Source organism: Schistocerca gregaria, chromosome X (genome assembly GCF_023897955.1).
Source record: "Schistocerca gregaria isolate iqSchGreg1 chromosome X, iqSchGreg1.2, whole genome shotgun sequence".
In the NCBI taxonomy this organism is placed as follows: domain Eukaryota; kingdom Metazoa; phylum Arthropoda; class Insecta; order Orthoptera; family Acrididae; genus Schistocerca; species Schistocerca gregaria.
The window spans coordinates 634,897,025-634,917,155 of record NC_064931.1 but is presented as its reverse complement, the minus strand read 5'-3'; the positions used below and the strand labels follow the sequence as shown (position 1 = coordinate 634,917,155).

The window sequence follows — 20,131 nt, the reverse complement described above, 5'->3', positions numbered from 1 at the left end:
TCTCATTTAATGCTCATTTGCAGTATAGTTCAGACAATGCCCAACATGAATTTCTTCTATATACTGTTAATGTTTGTGCTGTGACATCCTTGAACATTATGTTTACATAAGTGAACTTATGTTTTTGCACACATTTGAAACATTGAAACATTGTCTGGTAAAACATTTATTTCACTTTATGTAAAAGTCTCCATTTAAACTCCGTAACTTGAGTACAACATACATATATATATTTATATATATATATTTATATATTATAGAATACATTCTACATTTCACATAAAGATGCATTTGTTGCAAATCTGTAACTTTATTTACAATGCACAAATGTATAAGAAAATATCACCAAACATTTATTAATTATGATAATCCTTTGTACATATTACGTCTCTCATCATGCAGTAGTATATCAGATATTCTTTCAGGATATCTAATCTTTTCTTTATGTGCTGGAGAGAAAAAAATGCCCATACTACAACAGCTTCACTTATGGGAATTTTCAGATCTTTATAAAATTTGCTACAATGTCTCTGTCTTCAAATCCTTACAAAATAAGAATTAAGAATACAGGAACATTGTAAGGATATCATATACAGTGTATGACAAGAAGAGCTGAGAAACAATTTGCTATTTTGTAACACTGACTTTTTATATATTCCCAAGTGCGCTGGGTAGTGTGTGAAATTATTAGCTCTTGGACAGTCCAAATAAAATATGCATTTTAATTCATTATCAATATATGAGAGAGATAATGTTGGAAGTTAGAATGAAGTTTCATTTCCAAAACATCACAATTTCAATGGACGCAAATTTAGATCCCACGGAGATTCTGAATTCCATGAAAAATATAAAATCAAAAAACTGCAACAGTGCAATTTAGAAAAGAAACTGCTCTGGCCTATTAACATTACACTAGTATCGCAGTCAGTCACTTGCCACTGGCAATAAAGGAGTGGACGTACAGGATACTGAGCAAATATTTTATCACTGCTGTATTCACAATCTAACAATGACCAGTTTCATTGCACACCCTCTGACACAGCAGAGTATTTACCGGAACTACAAACCATTTACAAAAATGGATAAAAGAAGACAGTTTATTGGGGAAATTTTCTGTTAGATGGGAGAAACAGAGGGGGGAGCACTCTTACCACATATTTCTGAACTTGCCAAAGCAAAAAATCTCTTTTAAAGTAGTTTGGTTGACAAGAGAGAGCCAAAACTAGTGGTTCAGAACCCCTAGCCTTATACAACACAAGTAATTTAAAGAAGAGACATGTAATTTTGTTTTCACATTCTGTATTTTGCTTCCCCTTAAACAAGATTGTGTGTAACTTAAGATGACTCTCACTGCTTTCTCAACTCAGCTTTGGTTACCTTGTAGACTGTGTAAGATTTCCGTTAATACAATAATGATTACTGACTCTCTTTTTATCCATCTTTATTCCAGTTTGTAGTTTCCATTTTGATCTTTTTTATTTAGAATATTAGTGATATTTGTATTCAAAACTAGAAATGTCCTGAATATTTTCACATGTAACAGTATACATGTGCTTGCTAAAAGGAACTATGCAAAATAATTTTTCCTGTGAAGACTTTTATCCACTCCTTGCATCTTTTAAAATTTCAGTAAGAAACATACACAGTGAGACTTAATTCTACAAAACACCGGGTATTAATTATGATTTATGATGTGTTCGAACCATCATATTGGCATATATGTTAAAAAAGGAAAACAAAGAACAACGACAAAGAAAATACGTCAGTTTTCTTAAATAGATCATATTGCAAATTATGGAAAATGTTAAAGGAACAAAAAGTTACGGGGCACGTACTGACATTTCATGTCTTGGCAATAAAGCTTATGACACATACAAAATCTAGCTGAAATTAAATATGTTCTATGAGACTGTGTTAATCAGTGGAGAATCAAACACTGAGTTAACTCATTTCTCTCAGAAGACTTTCTCCACACCAGGAGACAGCTGCACTTATGAGTATCAAATTGTACAGCAATAGCAATCAGCTCTGCCATTTTCCCTCAGACCCTTTAAGCAATTTCAAACTGATGTAACACTGAAACGTACTGTCCAAAAACCTTAAACAGCCAAAACATGTGTTGAACAAGTTTTAAAATATTTGTATAACAGTACTACTGTAAACTGTTAAATACACATCTAATTGATACATTCTTCACATCACACAATCTTTTGATACAACACCGAACATGTAGTTTCAGAAAAAGACATCAAATTACTATAAAGACAGAGTTTTTAAATATTTCAGACAGCACATGAATTAAAAAGATGTATTTATTACCATTCATTATACTATGCATTTAACACAGATGAAACACAGACACATTTAATATTGTTCCACATTTATTTTCAGTATGAAGGAATAAATTAGAAATGATTATGACATCAATTTTTAAATATTATTTCAAATATGTGAAAGTCATCTAGTCTGAGGAAACTGATATTATGCAGCATGGAACGAGTGCTCTCAAAAAATGAAGAAGAAATTTAAGTACAAAAGCTCTAATATTATAGTCATGTCCTGAAAGGCTGCATATTACACAATAATACTTGTCATTGTATACTGGTTGCCTGCAGAACCACTGTGCAATTGAATCGTGAAGATATACATTTATATGTACAGCACACAGATGAGTTTCAAAATCATGACAGTTTACACATAAGCCCCACAGCTGCTGAGGCTATACAAATAAATATTTTACACAGCAGTACTTAGTCTGTTGCACACAATAAGCAGAGGTTGCACACACACAGACAGCAGACTTTCTTTTTAGATTTTTTAAAATCTATTCAAAATACATGCACATAGTTATGCTTCAGTCTGTCATTAACATTTATTTAAAAATCACAAATGAAGGTTCATGTGAATTGTTATTTGTGTGATTATGAACATAATAAGATGTTGTTTAACGTATCTTTATATTTTACAGTTCTTAAAGAGTTTCATGAGTATGCCATTGCATGCCATATTTCACTTCACTGCAGAGTATAGAGTGAAGGTAACATATCTCTCAGAGATGCTGAACAAAGAGCTTCATAAATTAATCTTGGAGTACAATTGGACCTCTTCTTGGGTGACAGCATTACTGTCCTAACCAAAGGTGACTCCCAGCACCAAACACTTATAAAAATAGGGTACTTTACACCACCAGCACTGTTCCTGAGATCTTTTCAAAAATAATTACAAACAATTCCTCACTTTTCATTCACTGAAAATATTTGTAGCTATCCTGCATATCATCACAGAAGATGTCCAGCAGAAAAATAATTCCGAATCACATTAAGTTACTCTGTATATACAGTCCAACTGGTCACGCTCCCGTACAGTCAATCTCCACTATGTCCTTGGGAACATCAACAAACTGGTAGACGAGTCGCTGGCCATCAACTTTTGCCAGGATGCCCCTCTGGTAATAATACCTGTAAGATAAATATATGCAGTGGTGACAGTTAATATTTCTGTATTACACTGGATAACATATGTAAAACTAAATTACAAACCTTTAAATGTTGGCTTTCAGTACTCTATGTAACACATTTTCCTCTACTTAATTTATTTTGCTTATAATTAGTACAGGCATTCTGCTACAGTAATTTGAGTTACATTACTTTGTGGAAGCTAAAGTTTTATTATAAATATTTCAATTTTCTGAATAACTAACCTCAAGGCTCGCCCCATTGTTTCGTAGTTCATATCAGGCTTGTTCTTGTGCAGCCCCCACAGGCGAGATACAGCCTTGGAGTCAACTAACTTAAACACACCCTTTTCCCTGTTCGTCCACTTAATGTAGCGCGGGCAGTAATCTCGATCTTGGAGCAACTTGAGCAAGAACTCCCACAGGTACGTAGTGGAGCCTGCAAGAAAAACAAATAGAGAAAATGTTACTTTCAGTAAATGCATTTGTTGTTTAGATGGTTTATCAAGACTTGAATGTGAGAAGTGCTTCAGCATAAATATATTTGCAGATATTTCTTTGTAGGTGATAGGATATAAAAGACTTTCTTCTTCATTACATCTAAATAAAACCATTTGTCAGTACACAGCTTTTCTGTTAAATGTAAAATACATTAATACATATACTTGAACATTAATAAAGTGAGATTTACAAATCAGTGGACAATGAATGAAACAAAAATTGAAACATCATATAAATGAATAAAGAGAAACAACAAAATTGGTCATACAAGAAAATCATGGATGATTTCTGTGTTTCCTTTTACTGTTCTAGTCACTTAAATCATGAGTTTGTGCAGAATGATAAATTTTGGTGATGATTCTTTACATATTCTTATTTCACTTCAGAAATGCATTCACTACACCTACTGGTATATCTTAACCTCTATGATGAGAGTCATCAAACACACTCTCTCTCTCTCTCTCATTTAGAAATTGTTCTCACCTTCACGGCTCTTCCTTTTGACACTTCCTGGCTCAGTGCGAAGTTTCTTGGGCCGTTTCTTCCCTCGACCTTGAAAACTGAGCTCCAACATATAGACATCATCACTCACTGATGAGGACGCAGCCTGTATGACTGAAGTAGGAATAGCTGATGTCACTCCCACAGTCGAGGCTGATGGCAGAGGTGGGGTGGCGAACTGTGGGTGCGAGTGGTAGGCTGGCGAAGGGCCAGGTAAATAGCCACCGTATCCATCCGCTGTGGAGAAGAAAGACCATGTTGTTATTACTTTGGTATTAGTACGTTGTATTATATGTATCACTTGTAAGTGTAAAGTGACTAGAGCTGATGACAACTAAAAAAATTATTAGCACTGTTTTTCAGATGTATTAAAAAAGTATTTCTCGTAAATTCAATGTTTCAGCAGACATAGTTACACAATTTTCAAATGATTCGCCTTTACATGCCACTAGAACAAATGTTACACGGAGTTATGATTAACAAACTGGTTTTGTCTTTTTGCAGAAACAGAAATTTAGGGTTACTGTTATTTTCTGTTTTGTACAAACAAGTATAAAATTCTGCACTTACAAAAGGGCAAACCATGTTTATTATTATTTTCTACAAGCTGGAGACTAACAATGGATAGGGTATTATGAATCTGCCATGGGATGTGGGTGTGCTGTATGGTGGTAGCAGGGTGATATTTTGCAGAGAACTGAAGGATGTAAATGCTCATTTGATGACTGGGAACTCCTTCTTCGGAAGTTCAATTATTCCCAGCAGTGTGTCCCAAGTGAAATAAAAAACTCATATTTAAATGTATATATACCTTGGGCCTTGTATTCGAAAACTGTGTGTGTGTGTTGGACCTGTTTACTACTACACTGGCAATTAAGAAAAAATAGCTAGGTATTCAACTAGTTGACATTTAGACACTAATCAGAATTGTCGTTAAGTCATAATTACGCATTGTAGTCACATTTCTTATGATCTGGTTATGTCTTATTTTCTAATTTCTGTTTTTGTATTGTGGGATCAGAATTGGCACACTTGTTGAAGCACCTTATTCATCTGCTTAATCGAAAACGCATATTATCTGGCGATATTTTACTGAGAAATGTTGGCAAAGACAAATGATTTTGTTTTTACAAATCGTTCCGAACATATTGGAACTTGCGGTAATCTTTATAAATCACATTTAACTCTTGATCCTATAATCGCAAAAATCTTCAAGTCTCAATGAAACATTTCCGTATGTATTTCCTCCTTTTAGACAAAAAAAGTACTTAGTCTCAAAAGAAAAAAAAGTAATAAGAACGCATAGCTTAAATCAACAAATAGTTTGGCTATCAGCTTTTGCCGTAAAAAGAGAAAAAAAATTGAGTGTTTATTTTCATACTTTTTTTACAAGCGATATTTTTACACCCCTATTGTTTCTCGTCAGTTGTGGGCTAACAATGTAAAAGGCGCAAACGGCTCTTTTCTGGGTAAGTGTTGCTTTCGACGTTTGCTTTAATTACATCCTTAGTAGCTCCCGCAACGTCTGAAACACAGCAGGCGAATGCCGCAAGTAGGCGACTCTTGCACACGGCGCGCAGACGAGCAATCCTGACCACACTACAGACGGTCGATAAGATTCGACCTTGAATACGGTCAGTAGCTCCGTCTAGTGCAGTGGGCCGCCACTAGAGGTCCCGCCTGGTGTACATCCTGCTTCAGTTTGATCCTCGACCCTCTCAAATACGCTTCACATGCAGTTAAAAGAGACGGCAATAAAACTTCCCACAGCGCTCCACTCAGCTGAAAGTAGTCCTACGGTATTTATATTGAGTACAGGGAAAATGTGACAATGAAATTAAAATTATATAATTATGCTCTTTAATTTCAGCAAATTAGCTTGCATATGTTACGCAGTTCCTACAAAAAATGGAAAGAAAAATAGTGACACTTTTTCTAGTCACTTACATGTATCACTGTTACCAGATAATTACTATATTCCTCCGACTAACCTCCTTGCTGAGTCGGTGTAAAACAAAAATCTTACAGTTAAGCGCATGTAATGTGTCACTCATCAAAAGACTCACTGCAACAATAAAAATTGTTTTCGAAACTTTACCGTGAATAGAATGTTACAGTAGGAGAAAAGTATTAATCTATGTCACCACAAATATATATTTATCCCGTGCAATTTCCATTGTTAAACATGTTTTTTTCTTTTTCTTTCAGGGCCGCCTACAGCTTCATCTGCTTGAAAGTTGCAATATCAAAAAAAAGTTTCCCTGTATGATGCTCCACAGGTATGCAGATACTCTAGCTATATATCCCTTTACTTTTCCATTTAATTATTTGACAAAGCCATCCAATTATGCGTTGGTTAAAGTCCCAAAGAGAGTGCCCGTGGCCAGGAGAAGGTGAAGAAAGTGTGACTTCCTGGTCAGCACGGCAGCGAAGAAGATCGAGCTCAAGGCAACGCGCATTAGAGTTTCACTGGGCCCCAAGTAGGTTACCAGCCAGCTCCGCGTTCTCTAACTTTCTAACAGTTTCCTTCGCACGCTTACCTGACTGAGATGTGCAGTTGTCCGATATAGAGTATTTGCATTGTCCTTCAAACTACTGAACACGAGTAAATTAGGCTACCTTAAAGGTACAAGAGAATTAGATCGTTGTAAGTGTGGGTGAATCGTCTCTACATCGACAGTACAGCTACCGGTAATTCATTCGGTGATTTCATCCATTTTTGCAAATGCTCTGAGGCTTGGAATATACTGAATTTTATTTAAATCTTAATACGATAAACAAAGGTAATCTTCAAAGTCTTGGTTAAGCGACACGTAGAAGAGTTCTTAAAAAGGCACAGGTGTAACTTCATGCTCAAGCACCGATTACTTAGAAAGCACTGTAATCAAACAAAACGCAGGTGGTTAATTCTTCACAGTGAAAGCTAAACTTTAATGCGAAGCAAACGTTTTCACAAAGCAGTACTGAGTAAAATTTGCTTACTGATGCACTGAAATCCTTAGGGAACACCTTTCAGGGCAGTGGGCTGAGATCATCTTTTTGAAGTGTGCTTCGTACTGGCGGAAGTGCGCCGCTATTGGCTGGCGGCTAGAGCCAATGAGCGGAGAGGTCGAACAGGATCCTGCTCTACAGACCTACGTCAAATCATTGGCGAGCAGCTCTTTTGTAGAGTAATTTCGACGGTATACTCTCTGTGTTATTCGCAATTCTAGCAATATCTATCATATTTCTGACAAAACCTTTTTTTTTATAGCTTCATAAACATCGTTTCATCAGTCGCCTTGAACTTCGCTGGATGGCACACATACTTCGAAGGGGGAAGCAGAGCGAAAGTGATGGTAGCCGGTTCAACGACACACTGACTTTCTGAGCCAGCTGAAGGTCACGGTTATAAATACGGAGCCAAGGCCAAGGCTCTGGCCTTACGTAACACTGTCTTTAGTGCAGATAAATAAAAGTTGCACTAAGCGAAGAAAAATCTTAAAAGATTCCGGCATACCGGTGTGTTCATAAGCACAGTCATATAGACCAAGCCATGCTTCAGTTTTTGCAAATCGAGGTACCATGTACGGTACGTAAAAATTTGAATTTACAGAAAAAATATACCAGGCAGATTTATCGACCAGAAACAAATTTATTTTTCATGGTTGACAAATACTAAAAGTGACTAACAACACAGTGTGAGTTCGTCATCTTCCAAGGAAAGCTTTAGAACACTAGAGTATAGTCATCAGCCTCATATACCCAGAAATCGGTAATGTACTGATTTCCCAAAATTGTCTACTCACGTAGTACACGTTTGATTTATTCCGGTCCTGGTATGTTCGCTAAGCTATCTCATTTTCGAACTTCATCTTGTCTCTCCAAAGGCTCAATAATACGTATACTTTCAGCCACAACAGACAAAAGTAACCATTATTACTGATTAATAAATAACGCCACCTTGAGATACTAGTACTGAGATTAACACAATAATGAATTACGAGTTGTGGATGCATCTTGTAACCATCAGAGAGATAATTCGGTTAAGTACCGACTATTTGAAAACAGTGGACCATATTCCTTTCAGCTTCTAGCTTAAAAATAATCACAGAGACGATATTCGAGGTTGAGCAGTAAGTACAAGACAAACAAAACGTACTGAGGACATGTATTTTATCAGACGCAGAGGTAAACGAAAACATGACACGTGACTGGTCAAATTATTTCACCGTTTGACTGTTTCATTAAAAATTAACTGTCTGATGACTGGTAAGTCAACAGGGGAAAGAGAGTTAATGTCGTGGTTATTCTTAAATTTAATTAAAATAACTCTGCAATCGTTACAAACAGTTGAGATCTCCCAAACTATAATAGGAAACTACTTCGTTAAGAGAGAAAAATCTGAAATAGACCAAATGACTAATATCTTGAATGCGATAAAGAGCTGTTCGAAGAGAAGCGTGTAAGTGGAGCCTAAGGCCCAACGACAATTATCTTATTATATGATGTCCTGTTCATTACTGCCGTTTTCTTTTCTGGCCTGTGAGTCCATTTCTATTTTCAAACAGGCAAAGTGCTCGTGCAAAAAAGAAGTTACGAGCTCTTTTTCAGAGAAAAAGACTAAATTTGCTAGAACATAAATCGACTTCTCCTACAAATATTTGTTTTTTCAAACCCATTCGGACGACGGGGAAGTTTAGAGTGTGATTATAGAGGCAAATTTGTTAATATCTGAATGTTCCCAAGTCACTTAGCGGTAACTTCACGTATTATAAAAGTAGCAGCCTCCCTTCCTTTATGATATTTGCAGTATCGGTAGGTGGAAGGCAATTGAAAGAATCACTTTTTCCAGGGCAAATTAATCCAAATTTCGAAAACTGGAGTTTACGCACGTATGTGGAAACCAATAACTAACCATGATGCCATTACTTCTGTCGCTCGGCAACAGAAATCAGAAGCTAAATTACTACCAAAATTCAGCTATGTAAACATAATCCGCAGTTTTAAAATGCTGCGTTTTTTATTGAATTGACTTTGTTGCAGTAAAAAAATTTTAGCCTTGTTTCCAGGGAGTAATCAGCTTCCATTTTCATCTACAGGGAACAGTATGCAATGAAGTCATTACAAGTCGATGTTGTTCTCTTTGATAACATATACTGATATGTGCAGTGCAGTCGTAGATAGTTACGCAAATATCCAACCTGTTGCACAACTATAATATTCAGTTCTCAATTGTTTAGAAGAAAAATGGTATGTGATTACATCTTGTATAGAATTACTGCAACGACGACGAAAGATGACACAAGCGAATTTTGAATACTGAACTGGATCATAATAACTGACGTAAGGGTGGTTCAAATTTGCTTTGAACATCTTCTCGACACTAAAAATCAATTTTCTCACACTAAAAAAGCTACGAAACATGGATCCAAAAGCGGCCACGCGTAGTTGGGATGAAAATTTCAAGCGAATTTCGGAATGAGACTGCGCAATATCGACTGTTGTGTTGTTCGAATGGGAGTGAAAAGATTTTAAGGTGCTCACTTCGAAATTGTATTTTAACTACAGTCATCGGAGGTGGACGTCGAATCTTATCGCAAAAGTGCGCCATATATTAGCCTACTCAGTTATGTTTACAGTTCTTGAGCACATACAGAAGAAACGCAGTGTCGTGGTTGTGCTTCTCAAAACACATATGCGGAAATTTTATGGTTACGGGGAAGCGCATATACTGGAAGGAACTATAAAACAAGTCGCTATTTCTCGTAGTGGGACATTTATCTCGCGCGGGAAACCTGCAACGAGGGGACCAATCTGCGTTCGGATACAGAAGGTTAATACGGCCCCTTTGCGCTACAGGTACGAGAAAGCACGCTCTGCCTTAGGGAGAAGTGCCTGCAAAAGATGGAGACTGAATTGTACTAGAATAGTGATATTATGGACAAATTGAATGGCGAATTGACAGTAAGGTATCTACAACCCTTTGCAGAGTCCCAAAACTACACCACCGGTTACGAGGTATTCGGAATAGTTACTTCGAGAATTACTGTGCCCGGTGACACAGAAATCACTCTTGTGCTAACAACACTACGGTGTGAATTATATCGAAAACTTTACGGCTGTAACAGCATAAAATGTCATCGATCCTTAATGAGGAATGCTGACAACAATTCAGCTGTCTAAACATAATCCACAGTTTTAAAATGCTGTATTTTCTCTTGGCTTAACTTCCTGACAGTAAGCAATTTTGAGTCTCGTTGCCCTTCATTGTGGTTTTATCATTGTACTGTAAAATTTATCGACAGTGAGGTCGCTGAGAAGGGAGAATTGATTTACGTTTGACGTGTTACGGAATAATTCAGGCATTCTCAAGATGCTGAAACGGACAGTTAGATCAAGATCCGCAGTCTTTTACACGAACCATTTACCCGGTTCTTCCCGACGAAAGTGCTAATATATCTTCAAATAGCATCCCAAGTTGCATAACAGGATCTCGGCATCGCTATCCTCTAAAAATCTGAATGCAATCTGAACGTTTGATTTCTAGTCTCCTCACCTCAGAAACGTTCGATTTAAATATTCCAATCTCACGCATCGATAATACGGAAAATATTTTATACATACATGCAGGCGCCAAACCGTTGGTGGTGACAGCAGTCTATGTTCTTAAGACAATGAAAATTGTTCCAATTACCTCTTTATGGCAAACCCGGGGGTATGACAAATTATGCTGTTACAGAAAAATAATTATTTAAATAAAAATAAATTTTTAATAAACTACATTTTCAATGAATCGGACTTAAGAGTATAAAATAATTTCTCCTAGCCCCATAAGGAGTCCTAAACCCATACAGATAGTTATGGAAATTTATGCTTGTGAGGATTTTAATAGCTATGGCAATACTTTTAAGATTTATAACTAAAACATGGGGCACTTGCAGTAGATAATTTATGCACAAATAGTTCATTTCCCAAATATTACCTAGTGCATGTGGCAAAGTTTTTCGTTATACCTATTAAAAATTCACAAGCGCAAATTTTCAGGACTGGTTCAAATGGTTCTGAGCACTATGGGACTTAACATCTTAGGTCATCAGTCCCCTAGAACTTAGAACTACTTAAACCTAAGGACATCACACAAATCCATGCCCGAGGGAGGATCCGAACCTGCGACCGTAGCAGTCCCGCGGTTCCGGACTGCAGCGCCTAGAACCGCATGGCCACCGCGGCCGGCAGTTTTCAGGACTACCTCTATGGCGTTAAGAATCTGTACAGGACTAGGAGAAGTTATTTTATACTTTTTAGTCTGATTTAAAAACGTGTTATATTACAAAATTAGTTTTATTTAAGTAATTGTTTTCTGCTTTTCAGTCTTGTGTGTGTGAAGTTCTCAATGGATTTTAAACATTCTGATGCGATTATATTTTTTATGTGAATAATTCTTCATACATAAACTAGCTTTTTACCCATGGCTTCAGCCGTGCACACATATGTCACATGTATTGCACACATCTCCTCCTCTCTTGAAGGGTGTGGCCGACCAGTTCTAGGCGCTTCAGTCTGGAACTGCGCGACCACTGAGGTCGTATGTTCGAATTCTGCCTCGGGCGTGGATGTCTGTTGTGTCATTAGGTTAGTTAGGTTTAAGTAGTTTTAAGTTCTAGGGGAGTGATGACCTCAGATATTAAGTCCCATAGTGCTCAGCGCCACCAATCCAAGAAAGCAAGTTAATGTTGCACTGTCATCCAGTTCTGAGCCATGTTGAAGATTTCAATTCTTTACCTTATCGGAAAGTCAGTTTAAAATCGATTGCAAAATTTGTAACGAACCGACAGACAAGAAAGTGACCGAATAAAAACGTATTACAAATAGGTTGTTTTGAGACACCGGGAGGAGGGAGGGAGACGAGAGGCAAGTACTCACCAGGACTCCTTGCGGGGTAGTGGTGGTGCGGTGGCGGCGGGGGCGGCGGCCTGTGCGCCGGCTGGTAGTACGGCGCCAGGAAGCCGTGCGGGTGTGCGTGCGGGTGCGCATAGGCAGGGCCCGGGCTCTCCGGCGTCCTCGCCGGACCTGCGACACCACAAACATTGTACGGAGGGCCCATATTTATCACATTCTTTCAAATAACGTGATTTTACGGTTTGGGGATTATTTAATCACATCCTCGGCTTTATACATATAACTACTTTAATAGTGGTTCGTTAAAATACACGCTCTCCCAACTAGCGGATGGGGTCCGAATTGGCAGAACGAACTACATTCGACGGTTACAAGACGAAACATCAAAAATTCCAGTGGGTAGCAGGGACAGGCAGTGTACAGGAGCACTGTGATCCGTGGCGTGGACTAGTGATGGAAAACCAACACATGCCCGCAAAAGCCATATGGCGGATATGTAACTATGCCCGAAGCAGGAAGGCCAGGCCACCTAGCAGCCAAATTGACGTCAACTGGGCTGCTCCGCACCCCCAGCTCACAGTGCTCGTGTACTCCGCCTACATCTGGTACCCAGTGGAATTTTTGGTGTTTCATTTTGTAACTATCCAATATAGGTGGTTTTGGCAATTGGAATGCCATCCGAAGTACACTACTGGCCATTAAAATTGCTACACCAAGAAGAAATGCACATGATAAACGGGTATCCATTGAACAAATATATTACACTATAACTGACATGTGATTGCATTTTCACGCAATTTGGGTGCATAGATCCTGAGAAATCAGTACCCAGGACAACCACCTCTGGCCGTAATAACGGCCTTGATACGCTTGGACATTGAGTCAAACAGAGCTTGGATGGCGTGTACAGGTACAGCTGCCCATGCAGCTTCAATAAGATACCACAGTTCATCAAGAGTAGTGACTGGCGTATTGGGACGAGCCATTTGCTCGCCCACCATTGACCAGACGTTTTCAAGGACCTGCAACATGCGGTCGTGCATTATCCTTCTGAAATGTAGGGTTTCTCAGGGATCGAATGAAGGGTAGAGCAACACATCTGAAAGGTAACGTCCACTGCTCAGAGTGCCGTCAATGCGAACAAGAGGTGACCGAGACGTGTAAACAATGGCACCCTATACCATCACGCCGGGTGATACGCCAGTATTGCGATGACGAGTACACACTTCCAATCTCAGCATCTTCTTCCTGTCGGTTAAATTTCGCGTCTGTAGCACGTCATCTTCGTGGTGTAGCAATTTTAATGGCCAGTAGTGTATTTTAACAAACCAATGTTAAGTTAGTTGAATTTATACACCCGAGGATGGGATTAAATCGTCGCGAAACCGCTTGTGTATGATCCTGTAATACAGGAACTGCTAACAGCTAATGCGGCTACCAAAAGGTTTTCAGAAGATTTTAATAAGTTTTTTAATTTAAGAAAAAATAACATTAAATTAAGTACCACTTACACTGCAGAAGTAACCAAAATTGAAGGAGCAATTACGTTTCGAACATAAAAAGGGAACAAAGATTAATTCTGACTCTAGAAGTGTTTCGGAGCAGTTAGAGCATCAAAAGTGGAAAGCTGACAACTGCGTTTGTGATGTGGTGGAATTAATAATGAAAGCTAACAAATGAAATAAATCCGTTCACGTAATGTGAATAAAGGAGCGTTCAGGTATTCTACATAATGAAGTAGTAGATAGTCCAGCAAAAAAATAGCGTCAAAGAAGTGGACGTGCTATTAACACAGCATCCATACTCTGAGTTTCTCCACGTGTCAAGAAAAGAGACCTACGATCAATGGAAATTATCGCAGAAGAAAAAGGGCTTTTTCTTCGCTTCAATCCAACGTACTATACCGATAAAACGGTGGTATAGCCAGAAAAATCTCCCGAGGAGATATGTGGCAGCAGTTATTAGAATAAAGTTGGGACACGCATCGTTTCCCTGCACACGTCTACGGGCTTGGAATAACAGGCTCTCCCACATACGGCGAACATCCAATGGACGATGGAGATCTCAATCATATCACTTTTGGGTGTACTAAATATGCTCCACATCAAAATAAACTGTGGGAAAAACCTCGCAAAAATGAAGATTCCTTCGCCAACAATTATTAAAATTTTAATTAGTCAGAATAACTTCAAAATTAACAGTTTAATTAGGGCGTTACCTACAAGAAGCGGATACAAAGCTCTGACATATCAAGTAATGAAATTATAATTTTATATATGTATAAAATAGCTGTGTACTTAAAATTTAACTGTAGTCGATAATCTAAGCAACTGTAATGGCTGTACTGTTTCGTGAAAAAGCCAATAAAATTAAATAAATAAAAATAATACTATTACTGATCGTACCTATTGAGCAAAAATGCGTCCCACGCTAGACCGTAGTATCTTAGGCCGCATTTACACGATCGACTTTCTTGTCACAATACTGACTACTCGCTACTCGAACAAATGAGTCTACTGCAGCGCGCCTGGCGTTTTATTCCTGGACTGAGTCTGTCTCAATTGGTCGTTTTCGTTTACACATACGCGCCAAAACTTCTTGTGTTGTGCGACAGCCGCCTGCTGTGCAGTTCAGCTCCAGAATGATGAAAGTGAGATTATGTGAGACTATCCTTTTTGCGAAAAAATCGGAACATCGTAATAAAATGCCGGAACAATCAATGATAATAGAGTTTATTAACGACCAAAGCAAAATTCATAGAGGATATTCGTGTGAAAGATCGCGTAGTAAGTTCTCCACATTCCTGAGAACTGAAAGAATTGGATAAGTATCGTACAAACATTTCAAAACATGCATGAGACACTGCTAAGAGGTTTGGAATTTAATTTGGAACACTGGCGCAAAGACATTAGGAACGTCACGCCACCACCTATGCTTCCCTTGCCGGACAAACACGGACAGTGAAAATTTCCCACCACCAGGGTTCGAACCAGCTTACCTCCGAGTAAAGAGGCATCACACTGACGTGCGTTAGCGACCTCGACTACGGAGGAGCGTTATATACAACGTTTTAATATAATCATAATAATTTGTGTATATCAGTGGCTAAAATAGAGGGTCTGCTTTTTCGTGGAAGGGGGGAGGGAGGGGGGGAGAGAGGGGGGGAGTGTCGTGACTCCGCACCTGCCACACACTATGATCAACACTCACCATAAAAGTATTTCGGTTTCACGTGATGTAGCGAAACCAAAAACATTGAATTATGCGAGGGGTAGTCACAAAGTTTTAATTATCAAAGCGAAAAAATGAAGTTATGTAGTTAATTCATTGTTGTTCGCAGGTACGCATCTACAGTGTTGGTACACACTGAAATCCCCGTGTCACAGTGCCGTAGCTCGCAGCTAGAGTTCCCGATGTCGCAGTTCACTGACGGAGTTGAGTATCGTGTGGTAGTTCGTTTTCGTCAGCCGCGGAAATATTATAGCTGCGTCAGGCCAGTCTAGACGGCTAAAGATGTGAGAAATTCGAAGGATTTGGGAGGGAAACAGCCGACCCTAGAGAGTTGTTCATTTACTGCGGAAACAGGCTGAAAGCCACAGTCGGCCACAGCACAAGGCGTCCCGGAACCTGGATTAGATGCGCGCCCGGAAAGCACTTGGTAGCTCCGCGGCCACGCTCGATGCACAGCGTAGAGGAAACAGTCGGCGGTGACGCAGAGGTCGCCGTCGCAGTGAAACGGTGAGCGGAGGGAGATTCCGATGGACAGGAAGCGACGGAACGATGTCAGCTTTCGTGCGCGGCCCTAAGTAGCACGGGAAAGTGAGCCGGCAGTCGCCGTAGCTAGCGCCCAGCTGCACGTAAGCCATGCATTTCCCCATAAACGCCCCCCAGTTTCCTGATACCGCACCTCACTCTGTGAAGAACATAAAGAGCATTTCTTTCCTCATCAGCACCTTGTAACCCCATTTACATTTTTGAAGTTTTTTTTTTTTTTTTTTTTTTGTAAAATCCAGTTTACTGGAAGACAGTTACAAATCAAATGAATTTAATGAATTCTCCGTCGCTGTTCGTCAGAACACGAGAATATAAAAGGATAAACATTTCCCTGAAGTTCTACAATATGCTATTTATTTCATCGTGAACAGGCTTTCGGGGAATCGTCAGGTGAGAAGTGAATGTCGCAACCAAAAATAAAATGGCGTGCAACTTTCGCAGACAGTACTGATACAGATGCAAGAGATACGTACTACAACGATCAGATACAGAGTATTTACGAACACAACTTTCTTTTTCTCATCTGTTAAATTAAATTTCAGTTATACAAACTCTAGATTACAATAGCAAATTCAGCTTTATTTTCCATTTTTTTAAATAAAATGTTTTCCATATGAAGTTAAGAAACTTAAATTTTCATTTTTATTAAACGTTACAATTTCTGCGCAAATTTAAGTAATACTTTCATTTGTAAACACTCTGCATCTATATCTTCTGTATCAGAAACATCTACGTAATTCGTACGTCATCTTATCCTTGGTTGCGACATTCAGCTGTCACTTGACAATGGCCTGAGAAGCCGAAAGCCGGCTCGTTTAGCAAATAAACAACGTATTGTGGAATACAAGAAGAGTGTTTCCTACTCAATATTGATTACGTATTATTTCCTTACAGCCCGTATCTAACAACTTCACCGAAAAATATACCCCGGTGAATCGCGTCAATCTTCCCCTGTGGTGACTCTACAGAACTTACCACCACATCGCGAAGGGAAGCAAGTCATTCCAAACACGCGCCGGGTATTATCATTCGCTGTGGTACAGGAGCGATAGAGGAAGTGAGGCATGGCCAAAGCGTTCCCAGTTCGGTTGCGGCAGCATTGTGAGTCACGTCCACAGCCGACACGTATGGCACGCTTCCTCCTCCTCCACCTCATGAACCTCCTCCCATACCGCCTCCTCGTGGCTTCTGCGGTACTGCATTGCCCGAGAGCTCAAAAAATTGTTTTTCTTTTGTTATTGCAGAAGGCAGGGAGATTTGACTAGGTAAACACGACAGAGTGACTACTTGCCAATGATTAAGAAACATGCCTTTACTTCGGACACATTAACCTACATATCTTGCTTAACAGAGTATATTACTGTAGAGGCCCTTTCAAACCATCAAATAACGTGTCAAACTTCACTAGCCTGTCAAATTATATGGCGGCCTTTCGGCTTTGTCTGTCACGTCTGTCAAACACAGACTGGGTTTAACGTATTTAAGAGAAATTTTGACTAATGGCTGATTTGACAAGCAAAAGGGCGTTGTTTTTGTTGATGTTTCACCCCACATGTTTAGCGAGAAAGAGTTTTTCTCACAATATCGCGCGACACCACGATTGTGGAAACTGCGATTGAAAGAGTATATAGTAAAAACAAAGGAACCCGGGTGATTAGCAAAATGGTAAAAGTGTTGCATCTTTCTGAGCCATATATTGCGCAGGGAGACGTTAGAAGAAAAACAACATTCTATTCCCAATATACAAACATGAACGCATTAAAATAACAAAATCGAAGCTCTCCGGTTCTTCCACGATCAATGTATATGTTCCCACGTTGTGGTATTTCAGTGAACTTCAGATTTGCAATGGTATATTTACCCCTCAATTTCTACCATTCCCAGGACAAGTATCTTGTTTCCTTTTTCTTCGCCGGCCAGTGTGGCCGAGCGGCTCTGGGCGCTACACTCTGGAGCTGCGCGACCGCTACGGTCGCAGGTTCGAATCCTGCCTCGGGCATGGATGTGTGTGATGTCCTTAGGTTAGTTCGGTTTAAGTAGTTCTAAGGTATAGGGGACTGCTGACCTGAGATGTTAAGTCCGACAGTGTTCTGAGCCATTTGAACCATCGTAGCGGTCGCGCGGTTCCAGACTGTAGCGCCTAGAGCCGCTCGGTCACTCCGGCCGGCTTTCTTCTGTATGTGCAGCGCTAATGTCAATGCAAGAAATGTTTGGATGCGTTGGTAGCCTTTTCCACTAGCGTCAAAATACTTCGCGGTAGCGGCTTCAAAACTGAGGTTAAATTTGACAAACTTTGCCGGTTCGTCTGCGTGCTTGTTAGACAAACTCGTGGATAGGAAACAGCGAATTTGACAAACAAGTTTGATCGTTTACAGGGGCCTGAAAAGCGTTTCTGGTTTCGGCGCTCTTACGCAGGAGTAATGACAGTTTGGGTTTCGCCAGGTACGTTTCACGCGCGCAAGGAGTACGGGAGAGATGAAGGAAGAGGGGTCGGCTTGTTTCCGGAAGCGCGGGTGGCGAGAGAGCTATGTGGGGCAGGGGCTGTCGGCTGTCGGCTGCCGCAGCCGCTGCTTGCCGCCGCCACCAAGAACAAACACGGCGCGCTCAACAGGTGACACCGGTCGCTGGCGACGACGGCTCCTCACGCACTTCTCTCCGCCTTACTCCGCTTCCGATCAGGTCTTGAAACGGCACCTACAACGTTCTTAGTAAACTACCTATTTTCTCATGTGTCTCATTTTTTGCAGTGATGAGGTGAGAACCATAACTCTGTGATACATCTGCTCAATTTTTTGGATACAAATAAGTTATGTACAGACTATGGGACTTAACTTCTGAGGTTATCAGTCCCCTAGAACTTAGAACTACTTAAACCGAACTAACCTAAGGACATGACACACATCCATGCCCGAGGCAGGATTCGAACCTGCGACCGTAGCGGTAGCCCTGTTCCAGACCGTAGCGCCTAGAACCGCTCGGCCACACCGGCCGGCCTTTCAGAGGTGGTAGTATGGACAAAAACAAGAAAAAAGGCACAGTAAACATGAGCTTTAAAATGCATACCTTAAGAGGTTTGAGCACTAGTTCATCTTCGCCATTGTGTAACACATCACTACCACAAAAAAAAAAGCTCGTAACTCCGGAAGTGGATTTTTTTTGTTAAAAATATCCATTGTACTGACAGTCGCGGGCTCCCAGCAATGAATGTGCAAATAGATAAAAAATTGGACACGTATTGTCATCGTCTTTTACTGACAAAATACTTCAGAGGTATGTTTGGAAGATGAAGGATGGGAATCACGAAATGTGCAAGTATAAGGGTCGTGGGCAACGTGACATATGGAAGTTTGGAACGGTCGTGGAGGCCTGGCCGGACAGCAGAAATGGTTAATGCGACCGCAGCTCGCGATAAACGGGAAACCCGGGTTCGTGTAGCGAACGGCCGGCCGCTGTGACCGAGCGCTTCTAGGCGCTACAGTCCGGAACCGCGCGACCACTACGGTCGCAGGTTCGAATCCTGCCTCAGGCATGGATGTGTATGATGTCCTTAGGTTAGTTAGGTTTAAGTAGTTCTAAGTGATAGGGACTGATGACCTCAGATGTTAAGTTCCATAGTGCTCAGAGCCATTTGAACCATTTGTCCCGAACCGCCAGAAATTTTCATGCGTCGCAAACAGGTGTTGTCAATACGTATTTGCAAATTACGAATCCATTTACAGCAGCTGTAATCGTCAATAACAGTGTCTATTCCTACAGACATGCATGCATGCATGCATGCATAAATGACATTGTAGTGTTAAGATACAGACATTGTAAGCAGCAATTTGTGACTATTATTTAGATTCTGTGGTAGTGAGAGAAACAGAACCTCAAAAATGGGATCGAAGTGCTAAATAGCACAAAGGCGGTTACCCTTGGCCTGGATGCAGTTAGTTACATCTGGATTACGGAGAGAATCGTCATCATTTTCATACCTACCCCGATTCCCGATCTCCAGATTGTGGGATAGACATCTGGTTT

The 20,131-nt window shown here is 40.0% G+C and overlaps 1 protein-coding gene across 7 annotated transcripts in view; it reads right to left on the bottom strand.

Annotated features, from left to right (window-relative positions):
• Positions 1-1,463: 1,463 nt before the first annotated feature.
• The window catches only part of LOC126297938 (ecdysone-induced protein 74EF), an 844,422-nt gene continuing 825,754 nt past the window's right edge, over positions 1,464-20,131 (bottom strand). For all 7 annotated transcript variants that reach the window (XM_049989256.1, XM_049989260.1, XM_049989262.1 and 4 more), the window contains 4 exons: positions 12,362-12,508; positions 4,439-4,693; positions 3,701-3,893; positions 1,464-3,458 (listed from right to left, as the gene is read on the bottom strand). In XM_049989256.1, coding sequence (XP_049845213.1) covers positions 3,350-3,458; positions 3,701-3,893; positions 4,439-4,693; positions 12,362-12,508 — 704 coding nt within the window. In that variant the 3' untranslated portion in view covers positions 1,464-3,349. The remainder of the gene's footprint in view (positions 3,459-3,700; positions 3,894-4,438; positions 4,694-12,361; positions 12,509-20,131) is intronic.